A 27,521-nucleotide genomic window follows, 5' to 3' on the forward strand; every position below is an offset into this window, starting at 1 on the left:
TGTCTTAGAGCACATGCAAATGACATCAGAAAGATGACTGCATCCCTTGTAATTTCACTGTCAGTGGGAGAAAGAGGAAGGAGGGAAAGAGAGTAAAACATTGTCTGCAGAAGCCAGTTTGCATGTGTGGGGGTGAGACAGTGTGTGTGTGTGTCTTTGTTGGTAACAAATCTGCTTTTACTGTTGACAAAGCACGCAGAGTCAGAGAAATGACTAAGCTGCGAGAGAGAGAGAGAGAGAGAGAGGGAGGGAGAGAGCCTGCTGGGAGAAAGACAGAGAGAGTGAGGCAAGAGAGGAGAAGTGTAAGTGACAGGCATGAGTGATAGAGAGGGATGGCAAGGTTGAGAAAAGAGGGAGAGAAAGCAAACCAGTGAGAAAGAGTGAGTGAGAGAGCAAAGTGGGAGCGTCGGAGCATCCTCATCCCCCAGCAGAAGGAGGAAGGAGAGTCGACGCCCTGCTCCGACTGAATGAGCAGCTCGGCTTCTCTCCTCCGCGCACACATCCCTCATCCCTCCATCCCTGCACACAACGAACCCAGAAGCTCTCACACTTGGGCTGCTTTCGAAGATGGGAGCGGAGTGAAATCCTCCTCAGCTACGGGAGATAAACTGATACTCGACTGAATTTTCTCAAGAGGTCTTTAGGGAGCAGTGGGTCTTATAAGGTTACTGATTTCTGGATGTGGAAGAGGTCAAGACTGAGAGTTTATATCAACTTTTTGAGTCAAGTTGCTGCACCTGCCTGGGGTTTAAATTAAGGTTAGGAGATCAGAAATAAGGTTCAGAGCGCGAGATCATTTTTCCTGCATGGTGGCGGTGAGCGTTCGGTGGCACCATGGGATGCACCACCAGCGTGGTTCTGTTGGAGGGGCTGCGCTCTATCCTTGAGAGGAACTGTGGCTACATCAAGGGGGCAGTGGAGCTGGGGGTTCTGGAGGAGGAAGAGGAGACACTGAGTCTGAGGGGATCTCAACTCTGGATGCCAACTACGGCTCTGGTAAACACACTTCCAAATATAAGCTTTTTGCTGTCGTGCGCACAATGGTTTTCAACTGTTTTACGATCTGTTGTGTTTTTAATTAAACAAAACTGCAGGATGCCTCTCTTTCCAGTTTAATTTGATGTGAACCAGCATCATGCAGTTTTTTTTCTGTTCACCACACAAGATTACAGGTGAATAAAAATAAAAAAATCAGTATGTAAATGTATTTCTTACCCTATATCACAAGGAGGATTCATCTACAGAAATACAACACCATCCAGTGCTTGTATTTCTGAACAGATGGCAGCAGAAAATGATAATTTAGTCGAATTAACTGTTTCTAGGTTGAGTCTTTATGACTGAACTCTTCTGTTCTCTCTAAATCAGTGACTTCAGTAGATTCTTTTTATACATAGATCACATGCACACATGAGATTGTGTTTTTTAAGATTGAAAACTAGTTAAAGAAAATGATGAATAATTTACAGAGAGCGGAGACTCATCAGATTAAACATGAGTTAGTGCACAGATCAGCAGAATTTTGGCTAATAATCCTGCTAATAGACTCCCCAGAGGAACTAGATTTAGAAGAAGAGTATATCTTTCAGTGTCCCTGATCACACAATTACTGGTGCAGCTCATCAAAAGCTTAACATTTGGCTGCAAGTTCGCTTACACTGAGCAAGTAGAATCTGAGTCTTGAGATTCTTTCGCCCTTTTTTTTTATTTTTTTTTTTTATATTTTTTGGGACGGTTTTATGCCTTTATTATATGGATGGTGGAGAGATGACAGGAATTGAAGGGAGAGAGTGATGACGGGTGAGATTCTTGCTCCTTTCTCAGTTTTTATCTTCGTCTGCAGCCGTGTTTTCTTCCACTTGGATTTATGCGCTGCTACATTAAGCTGCTTTCCTCAAGTTAGCTCCATTAGCCAGCAGCCTGCCCTGTGTTAAGTCAAAGAGATTTAATAGACAATCAATAGTGAAGGGGTTAAGTAGGATTGCTAGTGCAGGCTGAGTCAAGGACATTCACTATAAACCATTATCACTTTTGGATGCAGTGCTTTCTTTACAACCATTAAGCTGTGGTTGGCCTCTCACAACCCTTCCCATAAAAATAATTACATCTGCAGTTGCAGTGGAATACATCTTTCCATTAATGCGCAAATTATGGCTATTTATAAGCTGGAAAACACAGGAAACGTCCAGGACTGAGCCTTGGACTTAAAACCAAAATGCCAATTCAGATTTCCTGGGCTTTCTAAGAATGAAAATATACTTAACAAAGTGAATCATATATGGACAAAACACTTCATTACTTATGTGTCTGGAAAACATACATTTGGCCTATGTCCTTATTTCTCCTGAAATTGATATCTTTATGCTAGCAGGTGCCTTTGAAATGCTGTTATCATCGATGCATACATTTTAAAACCCCTGAATACTTGATTTAAAAAAGCATTTCTCCATAACATTAAATGTTTATGAATAAATAAGCAGCAATCAACAGATTAAATAGGTAAAACAACCTTGAGTACTTCTTAAGCATGTAGCAGTCAAAAATTCAGCTAATCTACTTTGGCTGCCAATATCTTGACTGAAATATTGTATATAATATATGTGACAACACTGTTTTACATCCCATTCTGACCAGTGAAAAGAGAAGAGAAAAAATACACAAATAGAGTAATTCCTCATGTGAAATAACTTTTCTAACAGAAAAATGTGTGTTCATTTAGGACCCCATTGTTGATAGTAAGAATTTGGTTTTTAGGGTTACATCTAAAAGTGGCAGAGTGAAATCATCTGTGTGTTTTTGCATGGTGATGTAAGTACTCGCAAGGCTAGTTAGTATACTAACGTAGCTGGAAAGCTAACCGCCAACATGCTAGTCAGTCTCAATAACTCTCTGAGCTTGTTTCTCTGTACTGTTCTTGTTTACTCCCTCGTGGCTTTTTGTTCTCAGCTAGCAAGACTGCTAACTGATAGTTAGCAAGCCAGTTGGTTTGGTCTCTAATAGGACAATAAGTTCACATAGTCAGAAGTTGTACTGGTACCATGGACTTTTGTCTTGTAACTATTTGCAGGCTGTGCATCTTTTGTGGATCAGTTTATACAGGTTATATAGGTTAGATAAAAGTGGATGGCAAATAAACTGTGGTAGCTTCCTTCATTTTGGACTCTCTGGCTCTTTAGTCCCTCAAAGGTCACCATTAAACACACAATTTGCTATTGGTCAACGGCACAAATTTAAAAGTTCAACAAACTTAAACTCTACTTGAAAAATCTGTCCAAAGAAAAAAATCCAATGTAGGGCTGCAACTAACGATTATTTTCATCATCGATTAATCTGCCCGTTATATTCTCAATTAATCGATGAATCTCTCAGTTTATAGAATGTGAAAAAATGAAGCATTTCAGAACTTCTCAGAGCCTGCATTGATGTCTTCGATGTGCTAGTTTTGTCCGACCAACAGTCCAAAACCTAAAGATTTTTAATCGACTGTCACGGTGGTGGCTCGAGAGGTAGAGCGAGTCATCCACTAATCGGAGGATCGGTGGTTCGATTCCTGGCTCCTCCAGTCCGCATGCCGATGTCTCCTTGAGCAAGATACTTAACCCCAAATTGCTTCTGATGGCTGTGCCATCAGTGTGTGAATGTGTGTGAATGATTAGATTTCCTCTGATGGGCAAGTTGGGACCTTGCATGGTAGCCTCTCTACCCATTCAGCGTATGAATGTGTGTGAGTGGGTGAATGTGATTAGTAGTGTAAAAGCACTTTGAGTGATCGGAAGACTACAGAGGCACTATACAAGTACAGTCCATTTACCATTTACATATGACAAAAAAATTCTCTAATCCGCTGATTACAGTATTTCCATTTAAATGACCTTTTTAAATGCTGGTTTGAACATGCTTCACTACTGCACTACTTGCCATGTACCCGTAGAGTGAGATAAATGCCATAAGCTTGTAAGCCATAAATTTAGTTTTCCAGTATTTTGATTATTTACAGACTATTTTTGTTATATACACAATACAAAGTACTGTATACTGTAATGTACACATGATATGATATTGGAAGCCCTGCCACATTGAGACCAGCTCCTAGTATTTCAGTGAGAATGTGGATGATGCCTTTGTAGGAAAACAAGGCTGAATGAATCTCAGAGTGTGTGTTTGTGTGTGTGTGTTTTGTATCTTCATTTTGTTCCTATGGGCTAATCCCATGCAGGGACTTTCTGTGCTTCAGTTGATGTTTCTCTATAGTCTTGAGCTGAGCACTCAGCACCTCTGAGAGCTCTGACATCATAGAGTCTTAGGGAACTCCCCTCTCACGTATCATATTTAACTTGTCCCACATGTTTTTCCCCATACCTGGAGTTACAGCAATACAACTTTGACCACAAGACAGACCAGAGATGACATTTTAAGTTTGTGTGCTTGTCACAGACTGCTTGGTTTATCATTCAAGCTGGGTACAGCTACAGCTGTGAGTTATAGGTCAGGGAACTAACTTGCATGTGATTACTACATGTCTGTGTATGTAGCATGTGTATGGAGGGGAGATCACTCTAAGGGGAAGTTTCGCTTATTTGCAGGCAACTCCCTCACACTTTCTCTCTCCAGGGTGTCTGTAGCGATGGTCGGCTCCCAAACATTACGTCAACCTGCCCTTATGCAATTCTCCACAGACTTGTGTGACGCTCTATGTCTATATATGTGTGCGTATGCGTGTGTGCCTCTTGGGAAGGGTGTGGAAGGCTCACATGTCCTAATGGGTTCAAGCTGTGCAAAAACAAATGGACACCATCCTTCCCCACCGCCTTCTCCCTCACGCTCATTCTCTCTCTCTCTGACAACTTTTTTTTGTTCGTGTGTCAAGCTCTTGCACAGATGGCCTTGTAAACTAATTTGCACTCCCTTCACCCAACATACACCCATTCATGGAATGGTACCAGCAATGGCTCCAGGAAGCGTGATGGTGTGAGAGCGCTCCAGAGATGTGGGTGAATGAAGCGGGATGACCTCAGCGCAGCCAGAGCTTCGACAACAGGCTGATTATCCCGCTGAGCTGGTGACGCTGTCACTGAGGCCTCCGCAGGGTGACAGTGATGCAGTACAGTCAGCAGTCCGAGAGAGACTGACGCCAGAGGAAAGTCAAGTTAGACACCTGCATGGGATTTGGATATAGAACATACACTGAGTTTCCACAACAGCTTCATCACAGCTTCCTCTAACTATACTTCTGAACAGCTTGTGCACCATAATCCAAATGTTTTGTCACCAAGCATTTGCATTGTGGCTTGAGGAGGAAACAAAGTAGATAATGACTATGGCGTTTTTTTAAACATTTTTGCCTTTATTTGTCAGTGAAGAAAGACAGAAAGGGAGGGGTATGATATGCAACAAAGGTCTGGTACCAGAATTGAACCATGGACATTATGTGTCTTAACCAGCAGGCTGCTTGAGCGTCCACAATATTCATTTTTTATCCTCCGTTATCCCTCATTTTAGTTCAGCATGTTAGCATGCAACCTTAGCTAATTAGCACTAAACACAAAGTAAAGGTGAGGTTGGTGGGACTGTCATTAGGAAACCAAAGGATTAGACATTTTTGACTTGATCAAGCTAGATGAAAAGTGAAGCTAGAACTAAAAAATCATAGATGAAAAAAACAAAACAAAATTACAGTCACGCTAGCGGTTCTGTGAGACTGTACTTAGTCACAGCAGGGCTTTGAGCTAAACGCTAATGTCAGCCTGCTAACATGCTCACAATGACATGCTGATATTTAGCAGGTATAATGTGTTCACCATCTTAGTTTTGCTTGTTAGCATGCTAACATTAGCTAATTAGGGCTAAACAGGGGATCACCAAAATGATTACAATTAATCCTGAGGGGAACATGTAAGTGTGTACCGAATTTCATGGCAGTCCATTCAGTATAGACATTCCATTCAAAACTGCAAATGTCAACTTCGTGGTGACAATAGAGGAAAAGTTTTTATTGTTTTGCTTTTTTTGAATAGCTAATAATTATTATGTGCAGTCCTATGAGCATGATGGTTAATCCTGTGGCTTCTAAAGCTTTTCCCCCTCTCACCTCACCTGGCAAATACCCTGTTGGCAAAGCGGAATAATCTTATTGCACTGCCTCTGTGGAGTTTCCTGTGTTTTTAAATGAAGTTATTTCTCTGAATGGTACATTTCAGCGAGTCTCTTTGAAGCGAGTACAGTTAAAACAAGTTATGCAAATTATGCAGAGTGCCTCACACATCAGAGAACCCTGCTTTACAAAAACTGAAACTCACACACACATACACATGCACACACACACACGCACACACACAACCTTGCCCGCCTTTGTGCTACATTTTGTTAGGAGCGATGGTGCTGAAACTGCAACAGAGAGATGATGGCCTTTGAAGTCATGTCATCCCCTCTTTCTGACATCCCTCCTCTCTCCCTCTCATTCCGTGTGCACGAGAGAGCCCAAACTTCTCTACCCATAGAGATAATTGGGTGGGTTATTAATCATGCTTGTTGAGTCAGAGAGATCCACTGGCTGGTAAACATCGGCTCGGTTTGGGAGTTAGTTCTCTCGTAAAAGAGGAAAAAAACAAATACAGGATTAGCATAAATTTACCCAGATTAATTCCTCATTGAAAACTTTAAATGTCATCATTCTGAAACACACACTCCGATAGAAAACAGCTGAGCCGAGGCGCCTCCATCGCTGAGATTAAAGGCGAGTGATTCTCCTCTGAGAGAACGCTGACTGGATGGAGAGACAAGGGGCAACTCAAAACTGTTCCTTGAGCAGCAGGAGAGTGTGTGTGTGTGTGAGTGTGTGTTACGCCTGAGTGCCGGATAAGGGGAAGTGTGTTTTAACAGACCCTGCTGTGGGTGCCTGCTGCAGCGGATACGGTGCAGGAACAGTTCAAAGCACACCAAAATATCAATGGGGAGTAGAACTTTATCCACACAGATTGAGTGTCTAAATAGTGTTACTGTGGCTGGTAACAGTGATGTTCTCTTTTCCTCTACCCTTTCCTCCACTTTCTATTTTCAACACACACACACACATGCAGGTGGAGCAGGCACATGACAGCTTGATTTCTGGACCTCTTCTAAGTTTTTAATGGGGGAGTGGTCGATTTCTCATCCCCTCCCACTCACACAAATCACATACTGTACAGTACGTGCAAACACACACACACATACACAGACATATCTACACACACTATCACAGCTGCACAGCTGTGAGGGTAGGAGGGGCCCTACCCTTCTGATGAGACACAGAGAGAGAGAGAGAGAGGGAGAGGGAGGCTGTGTGATTGAGTACAGAGGGAATCTCACTGGACGTCGGCAAAGCTCTCACAGCCCTTCGCACACCGTAGGCAACTTTCTGGCATGGCAGAGTGTGTGCAGTGAGTCTCATACCTGATCACAGGCTACGCACAGGCAGGATTGGGTGCTCCATCACCATGCAGGGCAGGGCAGGCAAAGCCCCCAAAAGGGAGATGGTGATAGAGTCTCCACAGCAGTACAAGAGCCTGGCTGAGATTGAGGCAGAGGTGGAGGCTGGGTCACAGGTGGCAGCGGTAAGTCTGTGCTGTACCATCCTTCACACTGAAGCAAATGAGAGCTTGACATTTATCTCAAATTCAATCTTGTTCTGGGAGCTGCTCGCTAAATAGAACTTATCTGATTGTTTTGAAGTTGGTTTTATCTCTTAGGTTCCCTTTCAAGAGCAGCTTTGAAGATTTTTTAAAAAGGGGTTGGACGGAAATGGGAAATGGTAGCTTCAGGGTACAGCTCTCCAGGGGGTTGAATGTTGGTCTTTTTTTAGGAAATGGAGCACTTGTGGCTCCCTTTGTTCATTAAGTGTTCTTGTGCCTCAGAGTCAGAGAGAGACTTTTAACAACTTGACTGCAAAGTTGTTGCAATGAGATTCACTAGTTTGTTTGAGATGTTACCTGATAAATCAGGAAACTATAAGAAGTACCACACACCATATTTTCTTTCAGCATTTTTAGAAATAATGTTTTTTTCAAAGATTCTGATGATGTTGACATTTCTATGCCAAACATTGACAACTTTATTACTATTTTTCTAAACACACATGTCATTTTAAGCCAAACTTTTCCAGTGTTAGAATTATGTTTTCATCAGTGGTTTAAGTTTGTTAGTCAGTGTTATTAAGCTGACCATATTTTATTTTTACCTTTAGAAAGCTTAATAACAACCACATCTTTATCAGCCTATAACTTTGCTTAATCATCACATAACTGGCTCTTTTTAACATATTCATGTGAGATAATTAAAGGCAAGTCACAGTTCACAGCTGCTTGTTGTTATCTTCTATCTGAACGGCAATTATCCAGTTGGAAATCAGAGCTGGCGATTAACTGCTTATCAGATGATCTTTACATCCAAAGGGCTGAGAGATATGGAAGGATATTTTCATTACATCATCATGAGGATCGGCTGGACGAATCAAAATGTAAATCTGTGGTCAGACAGTCTGTTTAATTGGCCACAGATTGTTATGTGTTCATTGGATCCAAACCAAAAGGCAAATCCAAATAATCTGGATCACAGTCACGCCTAGCAGCCACATTCAGGCCAGGGAACTATAACAGTTTAGAAATGTACAGAGAGATGATCGATAACTCTTGCTAATATTTTGTCAGTCTGTCAGTAGGCCGGTAGGTCCAAAACCCCAAAGTTAATGGGCTGGCCCAAAGTTTGAATAGACATGCATGGTTTTTAGATGATGTATTCTAATGGCTCTGCTGATCCCCTGATTGCTGTAAAATTTGGTACAGACATTCATGTCCCCCTGAGGAGGAATTGTAACAGCCTTGGTGATCTTCTGACTTTTCTTCTAGCGCTACCATCAGGTTAAAGTTTACATTTTTCCAGTACTTTCGTTTGTGACCAATACCTGCAAAACTGATGACATTCCCATCAGCTGTAGCTGGACTTTGTGTTAAGTGCTAAAAGCAAATGTTAGCTTGCCAACAAGTGAAACTAAGCATATTAAAAAATTATAAAATGAACTGCCAACTATTTTGATAGCTGATTAATTGTTCAGGTCATTTTTTCTAGCAAAATGACCAAACATTCTTTGGTTCAGTCATCTATATATCTGTGTTTTATATCATTGTAAACTGGTAAACTGAACATCCTGGAGTTATGGACTGTTGGTCAGAGAAAATAAACAATTTGAGAACCTCATTTTGGCCATTTTTCACTATTTACAGACCAAATCATTATGGAGAAAATAATGTGTCAATCCAACTGCAATTAGTATACTCATTTTTATTCATAAATCTGCCCATTGTGAGATGCTTTATAGCAAAGGTAATGGAAAGGAAGGAAGTTTTGATTCACAGCTATATGCAGCTGTCCTTACTATACCTAAACTGTTTATAAAAATTCCACAGGTTTGTGGAATGTTATGTAGCCTACTTCCCCCACAAAGCAACCCAATTTTATAATCTAGCCTGTCAAGAAGTATTTCATACAACTCTGCCTTAGTCCATCTTTAAATAGATCAAAGTTTGTTTACTTCCTTAAGTTTTTAATACACAGACACAGCCACACATGTGTGTCATATGCGAATATCGGTTTTCTAATACCATCGTCTGGCTACTTGTGGGAGGACATGCTGGAGGAATCCCTTGGGTATTTTCTCTGGAATGTTACAACCGATGTCTGCATCGCCGGGAGAGTTTAATCTCTAAATCATGAACTAGGCTCCGCAATCCTACCCAATGTCAAGCATCACTGCTTACAAAGCATTCTCTGTTATAATGTAGCAAGAGGATTTACAATGGAATGAAGAATCCTTTTTGGACTGTATATCTTCCTGCAGTTGGCATTGATTTGGGGAGGTAATGTCCATTCCTGGAAATGCTCAGAAGGGAGATTCATAGAGCTGTGAGCACCACTATTTACTTACTATAATTCAGGTTTTGCACGTGAGCTCATGACATAGTGACTGGTACAATGCCACACACGGACTCTCGCTCATCCATCCATCCATCCCTCCCTTCCCTTATCTAGCTGCTGTAGCTGTCAACCAGACATTGTGAGAGAACAATGGCAATTTGTTGTCCAGACAGTGTGAATACTCCAGACTCTCTCTTTAACTCATCACACAACCAATTCACTTAATCATAAAATTAGCAAAAATGTTTTTATTAACTCCACGTTGTTCTGTTATTCTGGATGAAAGCTCAATAAATGACCACAAACATTTAAAGGCAGCTGAGCAGAAGAAAAACTGCCTTTCCACATGTTGCCACTTGTTGATCCCATTCTGTTGTCTGCTCCTTTAGGTAAAGCCGAAGATCATAGAGCCTCTGGACTATGAGAACGTTATTATACAGAGGAAGACCCAGATCATCAGTGATGTTCTGCGGGATATGCTGCAGTTCCCCCCGGAGGACTTCCAGGTAAGATGCATATGGAGAGAGGTATTTCTTGATCCTTGTTGGTAAATTATGGTTTAGATTTTATTTGGAGCCTTGTTTCTGGCCACTCAATGAATTTAAGTACAATATTCACTCCCCATTTAGCTTTATTTTGCTCTCAACCAACTCCTGAGAAAAATATTTGGCCCATGAATTGCTAAATGCTCCACTATGTTCACCAGCTAGTTGCTGACTTTGTTAGTCTGCTGTTTGGTGCTGGGTAGGTAGTGTACAGAGGGTGTATCTGAGCTTTTTAGCTGAAAATAGCTTCCTGCTGCTGAAAATTACGCTAATGAGAGTGGTGAAAGTTGTGAGCCATAAAACCAAAGAAAGATGCAAAAATGCTCCATAGAGCTTCAGAGTTGGTGTTAATTTCCTGTGGGTTCATCACTACAAGCGACCCCTTTCACATCCAAGTAATTATGTGATCCATTGTTAATATAAAAATATTGAGCCACTTGACCTAGCAATTACATTTGATTAGCCAAAATGTTGAAAAAAAGATGCATTTTCAAATTCCAGGGGGAATCTGGATTTTATATCAGCTTTAAGAATCACTTAGAAATGTATTTCAAGTTTCACTTAGAAGTCATGTAAAAGGCAGAGATTTCTCCAGTGACAATATAGCCTCAACAGAGAAGAATGCAATGTAGCCGCAACACACTGTGGTTTGAATTTGCTCTCATATTTTCATGACTGGAAACTATCGCTATCTTTGCAGTCACCATGCAATCCCTATTGTTGTCATTGCTATCCACACCTACACGAATAGCTGAAAACAACACTCATTGTCAGCAGGTTCTTTAGAGTAATTCTGGGAAAAAATCAGTAACTGAGGCAGAGGTAGGTGAGGCATGTGGAGATAAAGTAAGGACAACAACATGTAATCACGAAATAACTCCTGGAATATGTGTTTCTTTGAGAAATTTCTGGTTACCTCAAAGTTGCAGGTTTGAATACTGGGACTAGTTGAAGAAAGCGGTGTGTAGGAATGCAGCAGCACTGTGTATATCATTTTAGCAACATTGTGATTTCACTTTCCATCGTCAACACCTCATAAAATCTTGCAGCACTAGAGTGGCAGGCATTCATGAGGCAAGAGTTGAAACAGAGGAGGAATACAGTCTTTTTTGACAAAACGTCTGACCTCCAATAAGATGAGGGGGACAAAGGCTACATGACTGACAGAGGCTCATTCTAAACTTCATGAATACTACTAGCTATGAAACACATATTTCTCCATGTATGCTTGTATAAATAAAACAAAAATATACCACAATTACAAAAGATTGACAATTAAGTTTAAAATATTATTTGGCCCCCTAATATTGCTATTTTTGGAAGTTATTTTACAGGTCGTGATGCTCATGGATGTATTAGAAGAACCACATACTGGGCTACAAGATAGCGCCAATTCACTTGAATGAAAATTGCTTGCTGAGTGCATGAGCCAAGTACAAACAAAAAGTTAGAAATGGATTGTATGAGTAACTGGTGCAACCCAATCCAGTTCATGGACACAGAAAAATTGTGTTTTACACATGGTTGCTCTTTCTTTTCCTTACACTTCACTCGTGTCTTTCTAGGAAATCAACACCTGCAACAGCTTAGCACAGCTGATCACAAGGATATAGTCAAATTATGATATTGGTCATAAATTTGACCCCTACATATATAACCACTGGTTCACAGTCCTAAAAATATTTACATGCTACAAAGATCTACTGCTTGTGTTCAAAGGAGCTCAAATACTGTGTCAACATTACATCACCTCAGTGCTGAGACGGAGCTCAGCAGGTCCACTCCCCAGTTTAGGAGACAAGAAGAAAACAGGGAGGGGTGCTGCTTAAATATTTGTCATTCCTCAATTCTTCTGGAAAAAATAAAACACACATACAGCTAGTTGTAGTTTAGCTTTTTGAGTCAATCCCACATACACATATACACATATATATATATATAAAAAGCTGTATATTTGTGACCCGTTTTTAATGAAGTATACTACAGTGGAAACCGCTTATAGTGATCAAAAAGCTTGGAACAGAATCATTCCTATACATATGCTGTTCAAATTTGCTTATATTAATCAAGTAGTTCGCTTACAATGTTCATTTTGGGTCTTTTCATACATTACAACAAAGTAAAACAAAATTTAAACTATGGTAATTGTGTTTTTTTTTACTTTACTCCCATGATACATGTATGATATGTACTTAGTGGCTGCAGCACCATTATCTAATTTGGTAATCCACTACTACATCTAAACCCCAAAGAGGTACAGTGATGTATGTCTTTTCATGAGAATGCCCCTTGTTACACACAGGGATGGCATGAGAGTGTTGCACTTAATACGATGGTACTGTGGGCGGGAGAGGATATTGCTATTATCAGATGAAACCCTCTCATCTTCAAAGTGTCAGTGTTCCATGAACTTACAAATTTTATCGCACTAATCTAGTTTGGTTGGGGTAATGAAGATAATACTGTAACAGTCTAATTAAGGCAACAAAACAAGAGGGAAGAATAGACACATGTGAATTCATAGAAACAACAGTATGTAGTGGGAAATTACAATGTACTGTACAGTCTGCTTCCAGACCATTTCACAATCAGTACATGATGAGTGGTTTTCATTACAAGGCCGTCTGCAGTGCACAGCCATTAGTAACTGCCCAGGACTCAGTGCGTGCGTGCGTGCGTGCGTGCGTTTGTGCGTGTGTGTGTGTGTGTATGTCTGGTCCGACCCAGTCCGTCCATCTGTCTAACCTGCCATATGTTTTACATCACTGGGCTTAGAGAGGAAAAGGGGGGAGCCAGCTAGACATATGGGTCTAGAGTGTGCATGTGTGGTACAGATACACACGCATGTGAACACACACACTTGTGCACGGTAACTGGGTAAGCAAGAGAGTGCTGGGCCTCAGTGTGGAAGGAGGTAAAAGGAGGTGAAGTGTTGAGTTATGGATTAACCTCCCCCACTTGTACATTCATGCAGAATATAGGAGAGATCCTTGGATGGATATTGGACTAAGTGTAGTCTAAATATACTTCAGATCCAACATTTTTAATCATAGTAGAGTATAGTGACCAGGCCAAAATGAAATTACTCTTTTGCATATCCTGCACACATATGTAACCATACATTTGTACAGATAAAACAGTCATTCTGCAGTCACTTTCATCTTTCAAAGTAGAAAGAGGACATGGGAAAACCTGACTCTCCCCTCCTGCCCTTAACCACTCTGCCTAGATATCTCCATGCTAGAGAATTTAATGCCTGGCATCACCCTATCTGCCCTGCAGCGTCACTGCCTGTGGGAACTCACTGCTCTGCCCAGTGGAAGCCGTCAAAGCCCTGGTTTAATGACTGTGAAAGGAATGCTGTTAATTGGCGGCCAGCAGTTCTTGCTTACAGTTGACTGACAGCAGTGTGCTTTGGTCAAAGTCTCCTGTGAGTGACTGGTCAAACGGGCAGGTTGTGTGTGTTGAGTGAATTAGTTAAAATGCAGACAGAAATTTGGCCTAAAACTCGTGCTAGTGCAACTGAAGTATCTGACAAGTGTCATATTGTGTCATGCTAATGGGTCATTCACCCAAAAAGAAACATTTTCTACTATTATCTACTCACCCTTGAGTTTTTATGATCATCAAATTGAGAGCAACTCAGCCCCTGTAGTTTTATCTCATCCTGCTCACACACCAGTGAAGTAAAAGGAATAGTTGGACATTTTGGGAAGCATATTCACTTTCTTACTGAGATTTAGACGAGGAGATTGATACCACACTCATGACGTATGCTAAATATGTAGCTAAAGCTAGGTGACTATTATCTTAGCTTAGCATAAGGACTGGACACAGGGGGAAACAGTTAGCCTAGCTCTGTATCTTCTTTGTTTAATCTGTTCGAAAACTGAAACATAAACATGACATGGATTAAACAAGATAGAATGTGTTAATTAGTGAGCCTTAGAGGTGGTGATAGGTGCTTTTTTTTTTTTTTTACCTATGCACAGAGTCAGGTCAGCTATTTCTCCTTGCTTCTATTCCAGTCTTTAGGCTAAGCTAAGCTAACCGCCTTAAGACTTTGAATTTAATGGACAGATATGAGAGTGGTATTGATCTTCTCATCTTGGCAAGACAGTGAATAAGCAAATTTGCCAAAATGTTAAACTGAAAGCCTAAAGTAAATTGAATTTTTCCAAAGTAATCATGGAGAACAATCCAAGTCTTTTGTAGCCAAACCACTGCAGTCGGCCTGAATGACCTGAATTTTCCTCACTGCAGATGTTTTCACCAGTGTCAGTGATTTATAATACGTATAGTATAAGAACATTTTTGACCTGCATACAGATTACACAGGGTCGAATATATGAGCTCGGTTCAGTTTACTGACACGTCCTTAATAGCTATTGCAAGAGTGAACTGTGACAATTGAGGGCAGAGGCTCAATAACTGCTTGCCAATGTAAGAATAGGAGATTTATGACAAAACTAGGTCATTGTGCCACTGTTTCCTACTTATCTTTGTGGGGTGAGTAGAAAAGCAGAACACTAAGTGGGAGCAATGGTGGCTGCAGCGTCCAATAGCTCGGAAGACTTGCCAGGCCAACAGTCTTGACGCCCCGAGGCGCCTTTTGCTCCTCTGGTATGGATTCTTGCTCTCCTCTCTCTGGCTGAATCTGTCTAATAAGGCTGGCAGGGGGGAGAATTAGGACTGGAATAAGGGTAGGCTGCAGAAGATTCTCTGCAGTAGCGGCAATTTATTTCTTTGTGAAAAAGAACAAAAGTACCATCTCCTTTCATCTCAACTTTCTACATTAGATTTACAACTTTGTTTAAAGGAATAGTTCAATACTCGGGGAAATACTAGAGATGTTATGCCTGATACTGGAGCTTTGAAGCCTGTGTCAATACTCTGGAGCAGAGACCTTGAAACCACCACTAGCTTGCTTCAAAACTGCAAAAATCATATGACTGAAGCAGCAGTGTACTGCTTCATTCTGTCAGTGAACCTGTGGTTGCCTTGAAATTGGTTCGAGCTGACATTCAAAACTAACTGTTGACGTAATTAACCTAGATTTAGAGAAATTACATCTGTCCAATTACACTTAATCTTCACCATCATATGACTCCAACTCTTACTCTTTATTCAGTATATTCAGTTTGTCTGTGAGGCAAAACCTTCTGTCACCACACTGTACTTTTGTGTCAAATGTATAATATTTAAGTGCAGGTCATTCTCAACACATTTGTCTTACCAATAGATGTCAATGCACAGTTTGAGTATGGAACCTTTTTCTGATACATGTTAAGAACCCTTAATGATTTAGAAAGCTGCATTTTGCTATCACTAGGAAAAAGCGTATTAGCATTCTTGCTGAGAGTTAGATGAGAAGATTGATACCACTCTCAAGTCTGTACGCTAAATATAAAGCTTAGAGCCAGGAGCCTGTTGGTTAGCTTAGCATAAAGACAGACTGTAAGGTGGGGGAAACAGCTAGCCTGGATCTGTCCAAAGGTAAAAAAAGAAACTAAAGGCGACATTATATCTTGTTTGTTTGACATGTACAAAGACCTATACACAAACCAAAATTGGATAGACCCAGGCTAGCAGTTTCCCCTTTCTTCCATACTGCTAAACTAAGCTGATTATCTCTTGCCTTTAAGCTTCATATTATAGTGTGTAGACATTATAGTGGTATCAATCTTCTCAGGTGTTTCAAGTGTATTTTTCAAAATGTCACACTACACTTTTATTGTTGACAATCAGAGCTAACAGTCTGATATGATTTGACCGTCTGGTTGAATGGGGAGGCATCAGAGAGATGCAGCAAGAAGCATCGTCCCTGCTGAAGTGTCCTTGAGCAGGGCATTGATCCATACTAGCTCCAGAAGGCCGGTTTGTAGCTTGACTTGGTGTCAAGCTTTGAAGTTAAGTACAAAGAGAACTGCCTTCTGGAGTTCAATAAAATCTCATATACCGGTAATCATGAGGAGCAGTAAAAATAACACTAAACATACAGTCAAAGCGGGAAATGGGTCCACAGTGTGAGTGAATTTGCTCTGTTGCATAAAAACACCAGCAGGATGGATAAGTTGTGCCAATCTCTTGTATCACTCCGCTTTTCATGCCTGCTTTCCGTCTGTCTCCTCAGATCTCCACCCTGAGGCGCCAGGGCAGGACTCTGTTCTCCACCGTGCCAGAGACTGCCGAGAAAGAAGCTCACTCGCTGTTTGTCCAAGAGGTAAAACTAATACATACCTGGACGAAGGCCTGCTTTGTCCATTCTTTATCCCTACATCTTGGCCTGAGCCTCAACCTCTCTGTTGTGACCAAAGCCCTGCTCTATCCTTTTTCTTGGAGCACAGCCACGTTTTCTCTCCTTTCACCAAAACACAGGTGTTTCACCTCTGTCCAGATACTGCAACTGCTCTCACACCCTGAAGACCCATCAAGCTCATACGTTCAACCTTTAATCCAGCCAAGGATTCATTCTGATTTGTTTACGACATATGGATAAAGCAGAGCGGATTAGATTTCATAGAAAGTTAGTGAAAAAGAAAAATGTTTGTTGACCACTCACATGATTTAGAGACAAGGGAAAACCGATACGATGTTGCTGTTAGCCTTTAAATGAACTTCCATTTGTGTTCTCCACCCTCACATGTTTCCTGACAGTGCAGTGGATCAGCCACAGATGGAACCCACAGTTCATTGGTGGTTCACGTCATGTTGTTTCGAAGGAGCTGTGTGCTTGCGTTGGTTGGGGTGCGGCCTGATATAGGCTGATAGGAGATAGTCCCCCATGGCTGCAGCCAGGAATTACATCATAACCACATCTGGAGCAGCTGTGCAGTCTTATACAGAGGGGACGTTCTTTTTTGAATTAATTTTTCCACTTTTTACTGACCTCTTGCCTCACTCAACATGTGTGTTTCATGAATTTGCAGAATTGATATTCAAACACATATTGAAATATCATAAAGTAAACAATAATGAGAAAAGAGACATTTTTACCTAGCATAGTGCCTTAAAAACATGTTGATGCACAAACTTCTGGGCAACTTTGTTAGCTTAGGCAGCAGTTGGTTTTATGACATTTGACATTGTCTTGATTATAAAAATGAAAACAATCATTACTTGTTTTTCACAGATATACTACACATCTTACTACACTGGTCTGAATTGAAAAATTATACAGGAAAGTCTAATTAAGACCAGATTAATTTCTATAGTAGAGGTGGTGTTATTTCAATATTACCTACATTGGTCAGTGATTGTAATGCTGTCCAGAGCACATTTCTCTGGGATTTTTCACCCCTTAACCCAGTAATAATTGCAGCCCCAATTACATACTAAGTGTCGGCGAACTCACTGATCCTCCTGTGATTTACATCCAGTCCAGAGAGACATTTTGCATTTTGCAAGTGTACCTCTGAGGTTTCATGCATAATAAAACTCTGACCTTAAATATGCTGACCTCCAATGGGATTCTGGCAATAATGGGAGCCGTACGTTCTGTAATTCTACTGTAATTCTATTTCCTGATCTTACTGGGAGTAAAACATCACCATTCTGGCAGAATTTATCAGATAGGAAGAGGATACCAGGTTTCAAATTAATATTATGATTGTTTACATTCTGATGTAGTCCCTACCTTGTGCAAACTATTCATTCTTGCACATTTGATCTGTAAACCACCATGAGTCTAATTTGCCAGATGATGAATGGCAAATTACAGTGATGACTTTCATTCCTAGGGAGGAGGAGAATTATTTAATTACCCCCACCTCCCCCGTAATATGAATTATGTCTGAATAGGGATTAAGTCTGTCTTTCATTCAAGACTTATACAAAAACGTTTAAGGTTTTTTTTTAGCTTCCTGTGTTTTTCTCAAACGCCTGATTTGTGCCAGGATTATTCAGACAGAAATAAATCACTATTCCACTGCCTGACATATAGTAAAAGGAATGTTTTTCTTGTTAACAATGCATTATAGTAGTCAGTCTAACCATAGCTGTGTCAGCTAAAACTCCTTCAACTGATCTGTCTTAAAAACAACAAGATCACTGCAAGTCCAAGTCTTACCTTTAAAAGAACATCTTTTGGCGAGACGGAAATCAAATATGCACTTACTTTGCTGTTGTTGTTTCACAAACCTGAGCCTGTCTGTGTCTGGATCATGTGTGTTATTTGCTTTTGCTAAAACTACCTTCCTCACTTTCTGTTTCTGCAGTGCATCAAAACTTACAAGTCGGACTGGCATGTGGTCAATTACCAATATGAGGAATATTCTGGAGACTTCCGTCAGCTCCCAAAGTGAGTGTGTGTGTTTCAGCTGGACTGACAGATGTAAGGTTTAGAATATTTTCCTGACAGATTCATCAGACTGTGCTCGAAGTGTAAAAGTGATTTGGGGGTGGACTAGTTTGACATTGCCCCCATGCTCACTAACAATGAATACAGCACAATAGTACTGTGAACAGTTTACCAAGCTGCATTCATGCAGCCAAGGTCTCTGCTACCTTTTCTTTTTGAAATGTTCGAATAACCGTTGAGCTGAACTGGCTTATTGAAAGTCATATCTGTCAAAATAAATCTACTATCTTCTTGGTGTTAAAGGGACTCGGAACACATGAACATCATAATGTCCTCTGCGACTCTGAAGGGTGCTTTGTGTAGTCTGTGAAAATAACCCTGCTGATGCCATAATGATGTCATCAGGGTTAACTTACAAGCATACAAATTTATAACAGAAAGCCTTTTAGACTGGAGGTGTGGAGTTTGAAAGGCAAGGACATACTAGGGACTAAAATTCAAGTCCTGCTGCTTTCATTTTGAACATATTTTAATCTGTCTCTTATGAGCGCCCCTTTAAATCCAGCAAATAAAACAGGTGTACAAAATTATTTTAACAGATAAGTAAATTCAGATATTTGTGTTAATTTGAGAGACTGACGATTAAAATGTGTTAATTTGCATTTATTTAGTCCATCACATTTGGATTGAGTGTGTATTTATTCTCTCATTAACATTTTTTCTCTGGCTCTAGCTGTCCAGCTAGTAGTCTGCTTTGTCCACTTTGTAGCACACTGTGGTGCAAAAGCCCTTCAAGCCGTATTGTAAATCTTATTGTGTTTAGTGCCCTTTGTTTACAGCCCAGTGAATGTTTTAGCCAGAACCCTAGAAACACGGAAATCTGTGTCTGGGAGGCTCCAAGCTCTTATTCAACAACAATAGAAGGCTTCCTATGTTTTTTTTTACCAAAGATAAGCAGACTATTCTGGGATCACTGTTGATAGATATCATTAAAGCTTAAAGGAAATCCCACAATGCATTACGTCCATATGTGTCCTTGGTCGAGTCACTTTCCTTAAGGACAGGAATGCTCTTTACAGATGTTGTGTGTCATGTTTAAAACATTGTAGAGTAAAACTAGTCAGGTCCCGGCCTTGGCCTTGAGGCTGTTTATGCTAGTAGTTCCCTAGAGCAAGCTGAGTCTTGTAAAGGTCAAAGGGCAAGCTGTCCATCTGGGGTTTGAGCTGCACTTAGAGAAGCTACTGCGGTACTTGAGTGACATCCTGTAAAGCTAGAAGAAGTATTCCTGATGTGAATAGCCTTCAAAAGAGGTGCTTTTTGAACTTGTTGCATTCTGAAACATAAGTGTATATTTGTCAGAGTCACACATATTATCAAATCTACCTTTTCTCATTTATGTAACATAACTAAGCAATACACAATGCACATTGCAATACACTTCTCTGTGGCCTACAAATGACAGCGGCGAGATGTTTTCATTGGTTCCAAAACACAGCTGCCAGCTGGTTTTTTCATCTTTTTTCTATGTTCTCTGGTCTATCCTTGTTTCACAACTAGTTACCTAAATAGAATTGTCTGACATTTTATGAAATATGCTTATTCGCTGTCTTGCTAAGAGTTAGATGAGAAGGTTGATACCACACTCATATCTGCACGCTAAATATAAAGCTATAGCCAGGAGATGGTTATCTTAGTTTAGCTTAACAGGGGGAACAGCTAGCCTGGCTCTGTCTGAAAGCATGGTTGTATTATAAGAGCTTTTATAATACATTCATGGCATGAAGGTAACAGAAACCTGCCTACCAACACTTTTAAAGATACTAATTAACATGTTATATCTTGTTTGTTTGATCCTTGCAAAAACTGAATTGTTAAAATGACATGTTGTGGTTTTACAGGGAATTACACGCTAACTTTAGACATTAGACAGAGCCAGGCCAGCTGTTTCCCCCTGCTTCCAGTCCTTTTGCTAAGCTAAGCTAACCGTCTCCTGGCTCCTCACTCCTTGGGTTATGCGCCCGATATGTAAACTGAAATTGAATTTGAATTTAAACTAAGTAATGAAGACTAAGTTGTGTTTTCTGTTTCCTTTCAGTAAGGTGTTGAGACCTGAGAAACTGGCACCTCACCTGTTTGAGGTGGATGAAGATGTGGAAAAAGATGAGGTAAGAATCCCAGAATGCTCTCTTCTTCTATTAAAAAAAAAAGGTTTTTGCAGTAGACTCCCATCCTCTTCTCACAACAGACTTCTTCTACAGAGCCACCGGCCACTTAACAACCCCCAGGAGTGTTAAACAATGACGCTATAGGTCAACGGGTTCAACCTCTCTCAAAGCCATACTAAACCCAGTGCCATCAGAAACTCAATTTTGAGGGAGTGCAATAGAGCACAAACACTATTCTTTTAATTTATTGCCCAATATTGTGTTCATTTATTTAATTCCATTTCTCTTTTACAAGCCAACGTTTGGATGTTTTCTTCGATGTTCTCTTTCTCAGAATAGCAAACATCTCCATGACATTTGTAGCATCTTAAGAGCACATCCCTTCCCAATAATCACCTTGCTTCAGGCATTGATTAACTGAGAGGCCAATGACCTTTAATAGACACACCGTCACAGCTGAAATCCCTTAAGAATAGAGAAGTGCAGTGTTGATCTTAATGTTGATCTTAATGAAGAGCATTCTTCTTGGACTGTCAATGCGGGCCTCTCCTCCCACCAGCCTTGAGGGCAGTCAGCAGATTTTTAAACTCAAAGCAAAATGAATGTACTTCTCATCTTCGTGTGTGTTTTGCATCTCCTCCTTCTGTAGGACACAGCCTCCCTTGGATCTCAGAAGGGAGGAGTGTCTAAACATGGCTGGCTGTACAAAGGCAACATGAACAGTGCAATCAGTGTTACTATGCGGGTGGGTACAGTAACAGCTTTAACCACTAAAGACAACTCATTCTTTCACAACCCCTTTCTGATGTTGTTACTAGTGACTGTGGTGATTTTGACTTTAATATGCAAGTACATAGTTTTCTGCTAGTGTGGCAAAATTGTGGTTAAGATGGTTAGTTAACACTTTACTTTAGCATTCATGACCAGTATATAAACACTTAATAAATTGTTTATAACACACTTTAACAAAGTTGTAAGCAGATATGAAGACATTTAAGTGTTAATTAGTGTTTAATGTATGCCAACATTTATAACTTTTCTGATGGAGTATCTGTAACTGGTGTGTAAACAGATAATAAATGATTGATAATACAGTATAACATAGCTTTTATAATCATATATGATGAAGAATGAAGAAATCCTTACACTGTGTTATAAAACATTTATTAACAGCTAATATATAATGTACAAATCATTCACAGGCAGCTTTACAATGGTTTAGAAATGTGTTCAAAACTCATGAAGACCTGTGGAGCATCAGTTCATTCTTGACCTTGGAAATAGCAGTTTGACAACAACAACAACAACAACAAAATTAATTCCACTTGCTAGATTACTCCTGGCTTTACAGAAGTTATAATGGTTAATAAATACATTCAGTAACACTTAAAATATATTATTATTATCATTATATCTTCTTACAAATACATTGTAGTGTCGTATAAATTCTGAATAGGGGCAGTTTACCGATGATTGGGTCATTTAGAGATAAAACCTTAAGTAAGCAGTAGCATCTTATTACAACATTTGTCTTTTTCTCTCTGCACATGTGGAAATCATGTTATCCCATAACTTTATGTACTTTCATTCATTTTACACTTGAGCTTTCCCATGGCCCATCTCCACCCTCATATATTTTTAGAGTGAAAGAGGCCATTTGGGATTTCTTTACGTTCTCTGTTTTCATCCTCTAGTCCTTCAAGAGGAGGTACTTCCATCTGGCTCAGCTGGGAGATGGATCCTACAACCTCAACTTCTATAAAGACGAGAATACCTCCAAGGAACCCAAAGGGACCATCTTCCTTGACTCATGCATGGGGGTTGTTCAGGTAAAAGGCAAAGGCCTTACACACTGGGGCCTTTGAAAACATAGCACACAAATTGAATTCAGAAAAATGAAAGTGTGCTTACAGTAAAGTGTAAGCCTCTTGTAGAGAGCAGGCCTCTAAGGCACCTCAGGAGCTAGAGTGTACGTTTCTAATAATAATTCAAGACAGTTATCAGCTTTTTGGGTCATAATAGAATAGCTTTGTTCCAGTTAGCTTAAGTATGCAACCTTTGTGTTTTGAAGATGAGCACAAATTAAAACTTGAATTTAAGATAGAACAGACTGCTTGAAGTGATTTTGTTGTCTTTCAGAACAGCAAAGTGCGCCGGTTTGCCTTTGAGCTGAAGATGCAGGATAAGAGCACGTTCCTGCTGGCTGCAGACAGTGAAGCAGAGATGGAGGAGTGGATCACCACCCTGAACAAGATTCTCCACAGCAGCTTTGAACAGGCCATGCAGGAGAAGAGGAACGGTGACCTGCATGACGGTGTGTGTCTTTTTGTGCATTTGTCATCTGCCTAATTGTAGGTTTTCAATTCTTTCACATCTTGCTTGTTCAGTATCTTACTGTTGGATGGGCCCAAAAAGTTGGTGGGGGATATCTGTAACTGTATGATTATCTTATCTGTCCAACTGAATGTTGTGTGTAAATGGCCACACAAGTTGCTTTAGTAAACATTGTGCCATAAGGCTCATGTCTCGGTCCCATAGTGTTTTGTGTACATGCTGCTCCTTGGCTACATCATTTGTCACTTTGACAGCTCTTATCAATGTTACACTGATGACACACAGCTGTATGTCTCTTTTTAATCACAAAAGTTTTGTGAAACTAGACAAAATCCAGAACTGGCTCAGTGCAATAAGAGAATAGAAGTGTCCACATTCTGGGAAACAGATATTCTTTATATTGGGCCAGATACTGTTGCAGCACAATTACTCTATCATTCTTACTTGCCCAAAATGTTAAACTGAGCTGAAATTTAAATGTATTTATAGTATATATATCCTTGGTGTTTATTTTGACTTGTGTACTTGATCAAAACAGTAAATCATCCAAAAAGAAGGAATGTAATTATTATTATTATTATTTTTATTTTACAGTTACAGTGCCCCTTATATCAGTGGTTTTCAGTGGGTGAATTCTTGGTTCAGACTGTAATTTGATTGGTGCTGTAATATTTGTGTGGTCGGGAACTAAAAATAGTACATAACCAGGTTGGGAGCTAACATTATTAGCCATGCTTGAGTTGAGCACTTCATACATTACATGATTTGAATCATAGGGCTTTGTTTAAAAGCATCTTAAAACCCATTTGTTTTCTCCCACTTTGTGTTGTTTTTATAACTTTTTTCTCTCCTTGTTTTGTTGTCTTCTCTGTCTTGGTGTCTACCTCTTTCCCTTTTCATTTTCTGTAAAGATAGCTTGCTTGTCCTAACAGCTCAATCATTCGTGCGTGTATTTCTTTGCCTGCCTCACGCTGTTTGCATTTGTTGCCTTCATGTCTTTTGATGCTTTTTGTATACCACCTGTGAGTTTCTTCAATTTGTTTTTTTCCATATGGAATAATTGATCTTGGATTTTTACTCATGAAAATCACTCATGATGCATGATAAACAAGTTTATTATCAATATCAATTCCATGTTATGTAATTCTCCTTCCCTCTCCATAGAGAGGCAGAGACCAACACATCATTATGTTCTGTATAATTGCATCCGCTAACAGAGCTCATGTTAATCTCTCCAACAGATGAGGAGCATGGAAAAACAGACCTTTCTTCCGGAAGTTTTCAAGACAGCTTTCAGGTAGCCTGTTTTTTCCATCTATAGTAACACGTTAAACAATGCTCACCACCTATGAATGACCACACAACAAGCCCATATGGATTAGCTTTTTACATGCTGTAGTGGTGCTCTGGACATCTGAGGTGCCACATGACTTCACTTGGAAGCAGTCTGTACTGTAACTGGAGCTTTGCTTTGAGTAGAATAGCTAAACAGCTGTATTTCCTGCAACTGCATTTTCCTGTTGGTGATAACCAAGCAAACATCTGGAATAGTGTGTATGGCCTCCAAATGTAGAGGCCAGATGAGGCCAACTCTGGTGCTAAACAGGAGTGCAGCAGTGGAACCTGACAATCTGACAATAAGCACTTAAAGGCATAGTCTGTAATGTGCTGTTTTTACAAAAGAGACTGTCCTCTCAAGCCAAACGACATCATCAAGTGTTTCAGCAAATACCCAAAAACGACAGGTTTTTTTGTTTAAGTGACAAACTGACCTCAACAAAGTGTTTATCACTATTACCATGATGATAAAGGTCCGCTAACAAAATAAGAACGTATTTTAACTCAAACCATGATCTTTCCCTTCAACTAACCTAGTTGTTTTTGTGCCTATACCTAACCATGTGTCATTCTAGAGGGTGTAGACACATTGTGTTTTTGATGTTTGATTTGGAGGACTTGTTACAAAGTCAACCTCTACTTAAAGCTACTCTAATCAATATTTTTACGTTTAGAATTGATCAAATGACTATGTACAATGTGAAAAGGGTTACTTGTACAGTGTTTTCCCTATAATAGTACAGGCCTGGCGGGCCACCAGGCCAACAAGAACCCCTGCCAGGCCAAAAAAACATTTTTTAACGCCAAAAATAACGCCAAATATCCATTCATTTGGAAATCAATAGTGTGCTCTCTGTGCAGTGCTGTTCCGAAATGCGAGTTAACCTCTGGGTCGTTGCCTAGGAAACTCTTGGTATTGTAGTAGCTTTTAAGGAATACGGCAGTGCGTAAAATGTGGCATAGCAGGTGAGTGAGTGGTTGAGTTAGAGAGTGAGCAGCAGAAAAGTGACAGTGAATGTGAGTGGAGCAGAGGAAAAGGTTGGCAGTAAGTTGTCAGTCTGGCAGTAAATATACAGTACAGACTACAGTGTTTCAGTCAATAAATGCTGCAGCTTCTCAAGACCAAGAAAAGTCACGTCACATCTGGAAAAGTAAAGGAGGTTAGCTCCAAAGCTAGTAACAATGGGTTAGCCTAACCTGACAACCTGACAACGTGGTCCTAATAAGATACAATAGGATTTTCATGTTCATAGTATGTAGCATAATATCATATCATAAGTCTAAGACCTGCCATATGTTCACAAATTTATTTTTCTTACAAATTAGACCTTTCATGACAATAATATTTTTAAATAATACCAGTGTGGATGTGTGTGTGTGTGTGTGTGTGAATGAGAAGCACATTATGAAATTCATTTGATGCTGATAACATTTCCTGCATTTTTTAACAGACTGCCAGAGATATTGAGTCTAAAATGAGGAGTGAAGCTCGCCTGAAATTATTTACCTTGGACCCTGACACACAGGTGATGAAGATAATAATCCTGTACATTCTGTATGATAGTCAGTTCTGATCATTCTTCCTCTATTATTCATGTTTTTTTTACTTATTTTTTAAAATATATTTTTGTTGTGGCAATGAATATGTCAAGCCTTCTGACAACAGCACCTGTTTCCACAGAAACTGGACTTCTCCGGCATTGAGCCAGACGTGCGGCAGTTTGAAGAGAAGTTCGGGAAGAGGGTCCTGGTTAGCTGTCATGACCTGTCTTTCAACCTGCAGGGCTGTGTTGCAGAGAATGAAGAGGGGCCAACAACTAATGTATGTTTCAATGAAAAACAAAGAGTCAAATATAGTTGAAGGTGTTCATTAAAAATTGCAGAGTGTATTTTTTATTAAAGTTGTCATATGAAGGCCCACGTCAGTTGGATGCATTTGAAAGTGTGGAAGCACGCTTACAGCGTAATTCTGGGAAATGTCCTCTTAGCAAACGAGGGCGAGGTCTAGATCAGTTAAGAAGATCACAGACAGTTCAGATGGCCCACTTGGCTGGCCCCTGTTAAAATTGGTGTTGTTGGCACTAGAAATGGCCGTTGCCATGGCAACCAGCCTGGGCCTCCCACTATGCACTTAGACTTAGCACCAGTCTGAAGCTGGTTTCCTGCCGTCACTCTCCAAGGTCTCTGTCTCTGTAGAAGGAGTACTCCTTTTACACTCAGATGGGAAACCACAGCTATTAGCTCTACTACATACACATACACAGAGACATACTCACAAACACACACACATGCACACACAAATGGCTCTGTGTAATGGAAATGCATAGTAGAACCATGGAAAGAATGAATGGGAAGATGAATCACATCAATGGCTCATTTCGACTTGATGGAAAACAAGAAGTGCATTAGGAAGAATGGGTATCCCTTACACTGTAGTTTTCTTTTTCTTTCACCTACTCTGTGCGTCTCTCTAACCATCCAACTTCCACCAGAAACATTCACCCTCCTCTTCTCCTTCATTAAAGGTGGAGCCTTTCTATGTGGTCCTGTCCCTGTTCGACGTCCAGAATAGTAGAAAAATCTCGGCCGACTTCCATGTGGACCTCAACCACCCTTTGGTCCGACAAATGACACAATCTTCTGGTTCTGGAGGTGGACAGGACTTGCACATCAACGGCAGCGGTGGTGATGCTCCCCTGGGCGGCCACAGGCTGGCCAGTGGGCTCCCAGAGGGGGCTCTCCAGTACCCCAGACAGGGGGTCTTTTCAGTTACGTGCCCCCATCCAGAGATCTTCCTGGTGGCCAGGATTGAGAAGGTCCTGCAAGGGGGTATCACCCACTGTACTGAACCCTACATGAAGAGCTCAGACTCTGCAAAGGTGTGTACATTAGTAG

General features: G+C 40.4%; 1 protein-coding gene across 10 annotated transcripts in view; it reads left to right on the forward strand.

Moving 5' to 3' along the window:
• dock9b (dedicator of cytokinesis 9b) overlaps positions 1–27,521 on the forward strand; it is a 64,623-nt gene that overhangs the window by 9,460 nt on the left and 27,642 nt on the right. For 3 of the 10 annotated variants that reach the window (XM_044345058.1, XM_044345061.1, XM_044345063.1), the window contains exons 2-12: positions 10,335–10,451; positions 16,624–16,713; positions 18,707–18,789; positions 20,885–20,954; positions 21,604–21,699; positions 22,649–22,783; positions 23,094–23,268; positions 24,530–24,585; positions 26,078–26,152; positions 26,308–26,448; positions 27,152–27,505. In XM_044345058.1, the coding sequence (XP_044200993.1) occupies positions 10,335–10,451; positions 16,624–16,713; positions 18,707–18,789; positions 20,885–20,954; positions 21,604–21,699; positions 22,649–22,783; positions 23,094–23,268; positions 24,530–24,585; positions 26,078–26,152; positions 26,308–26,448; positions 27,152–27,505 (1,392 nt within the window). Of the gene's footprint in view, positions 1–678; positions 997–7,240; positions 7,590–10,334; positions 10,452–16,623; positions 16,714–18,706; positions 18,790–20,884; positions 20,955–21,603; positions 21,700–22,648; positions 22,784–23,093; positions 23,269–24,529; positions 24,586–26,077; positions 26,153–26,307; positions 26,449–27,151; positions 27,506–27,521 lie in introns of those variants that run through there. The other 7 variants (XM_044345056.1, XM_044345059.1, XM_044345060.1 and 4 more) reach the window with 6 other exon arrangements.

The sequence above is a fragment of the Thunnus albacares genome, chromosome 24, assembly GCF_914725855.1.
Source record: "Thunnus albacares chromosome 24, fThuAlb1.1, whole genome shotgun sequence".
NCBI classification, from domain to species: domain Eukaryota; kingdom Metazoa; phylum Chordata; class Actinopteri; order Scombriformes; family Scombridae; genus Thunnus; species Thunnus albacares.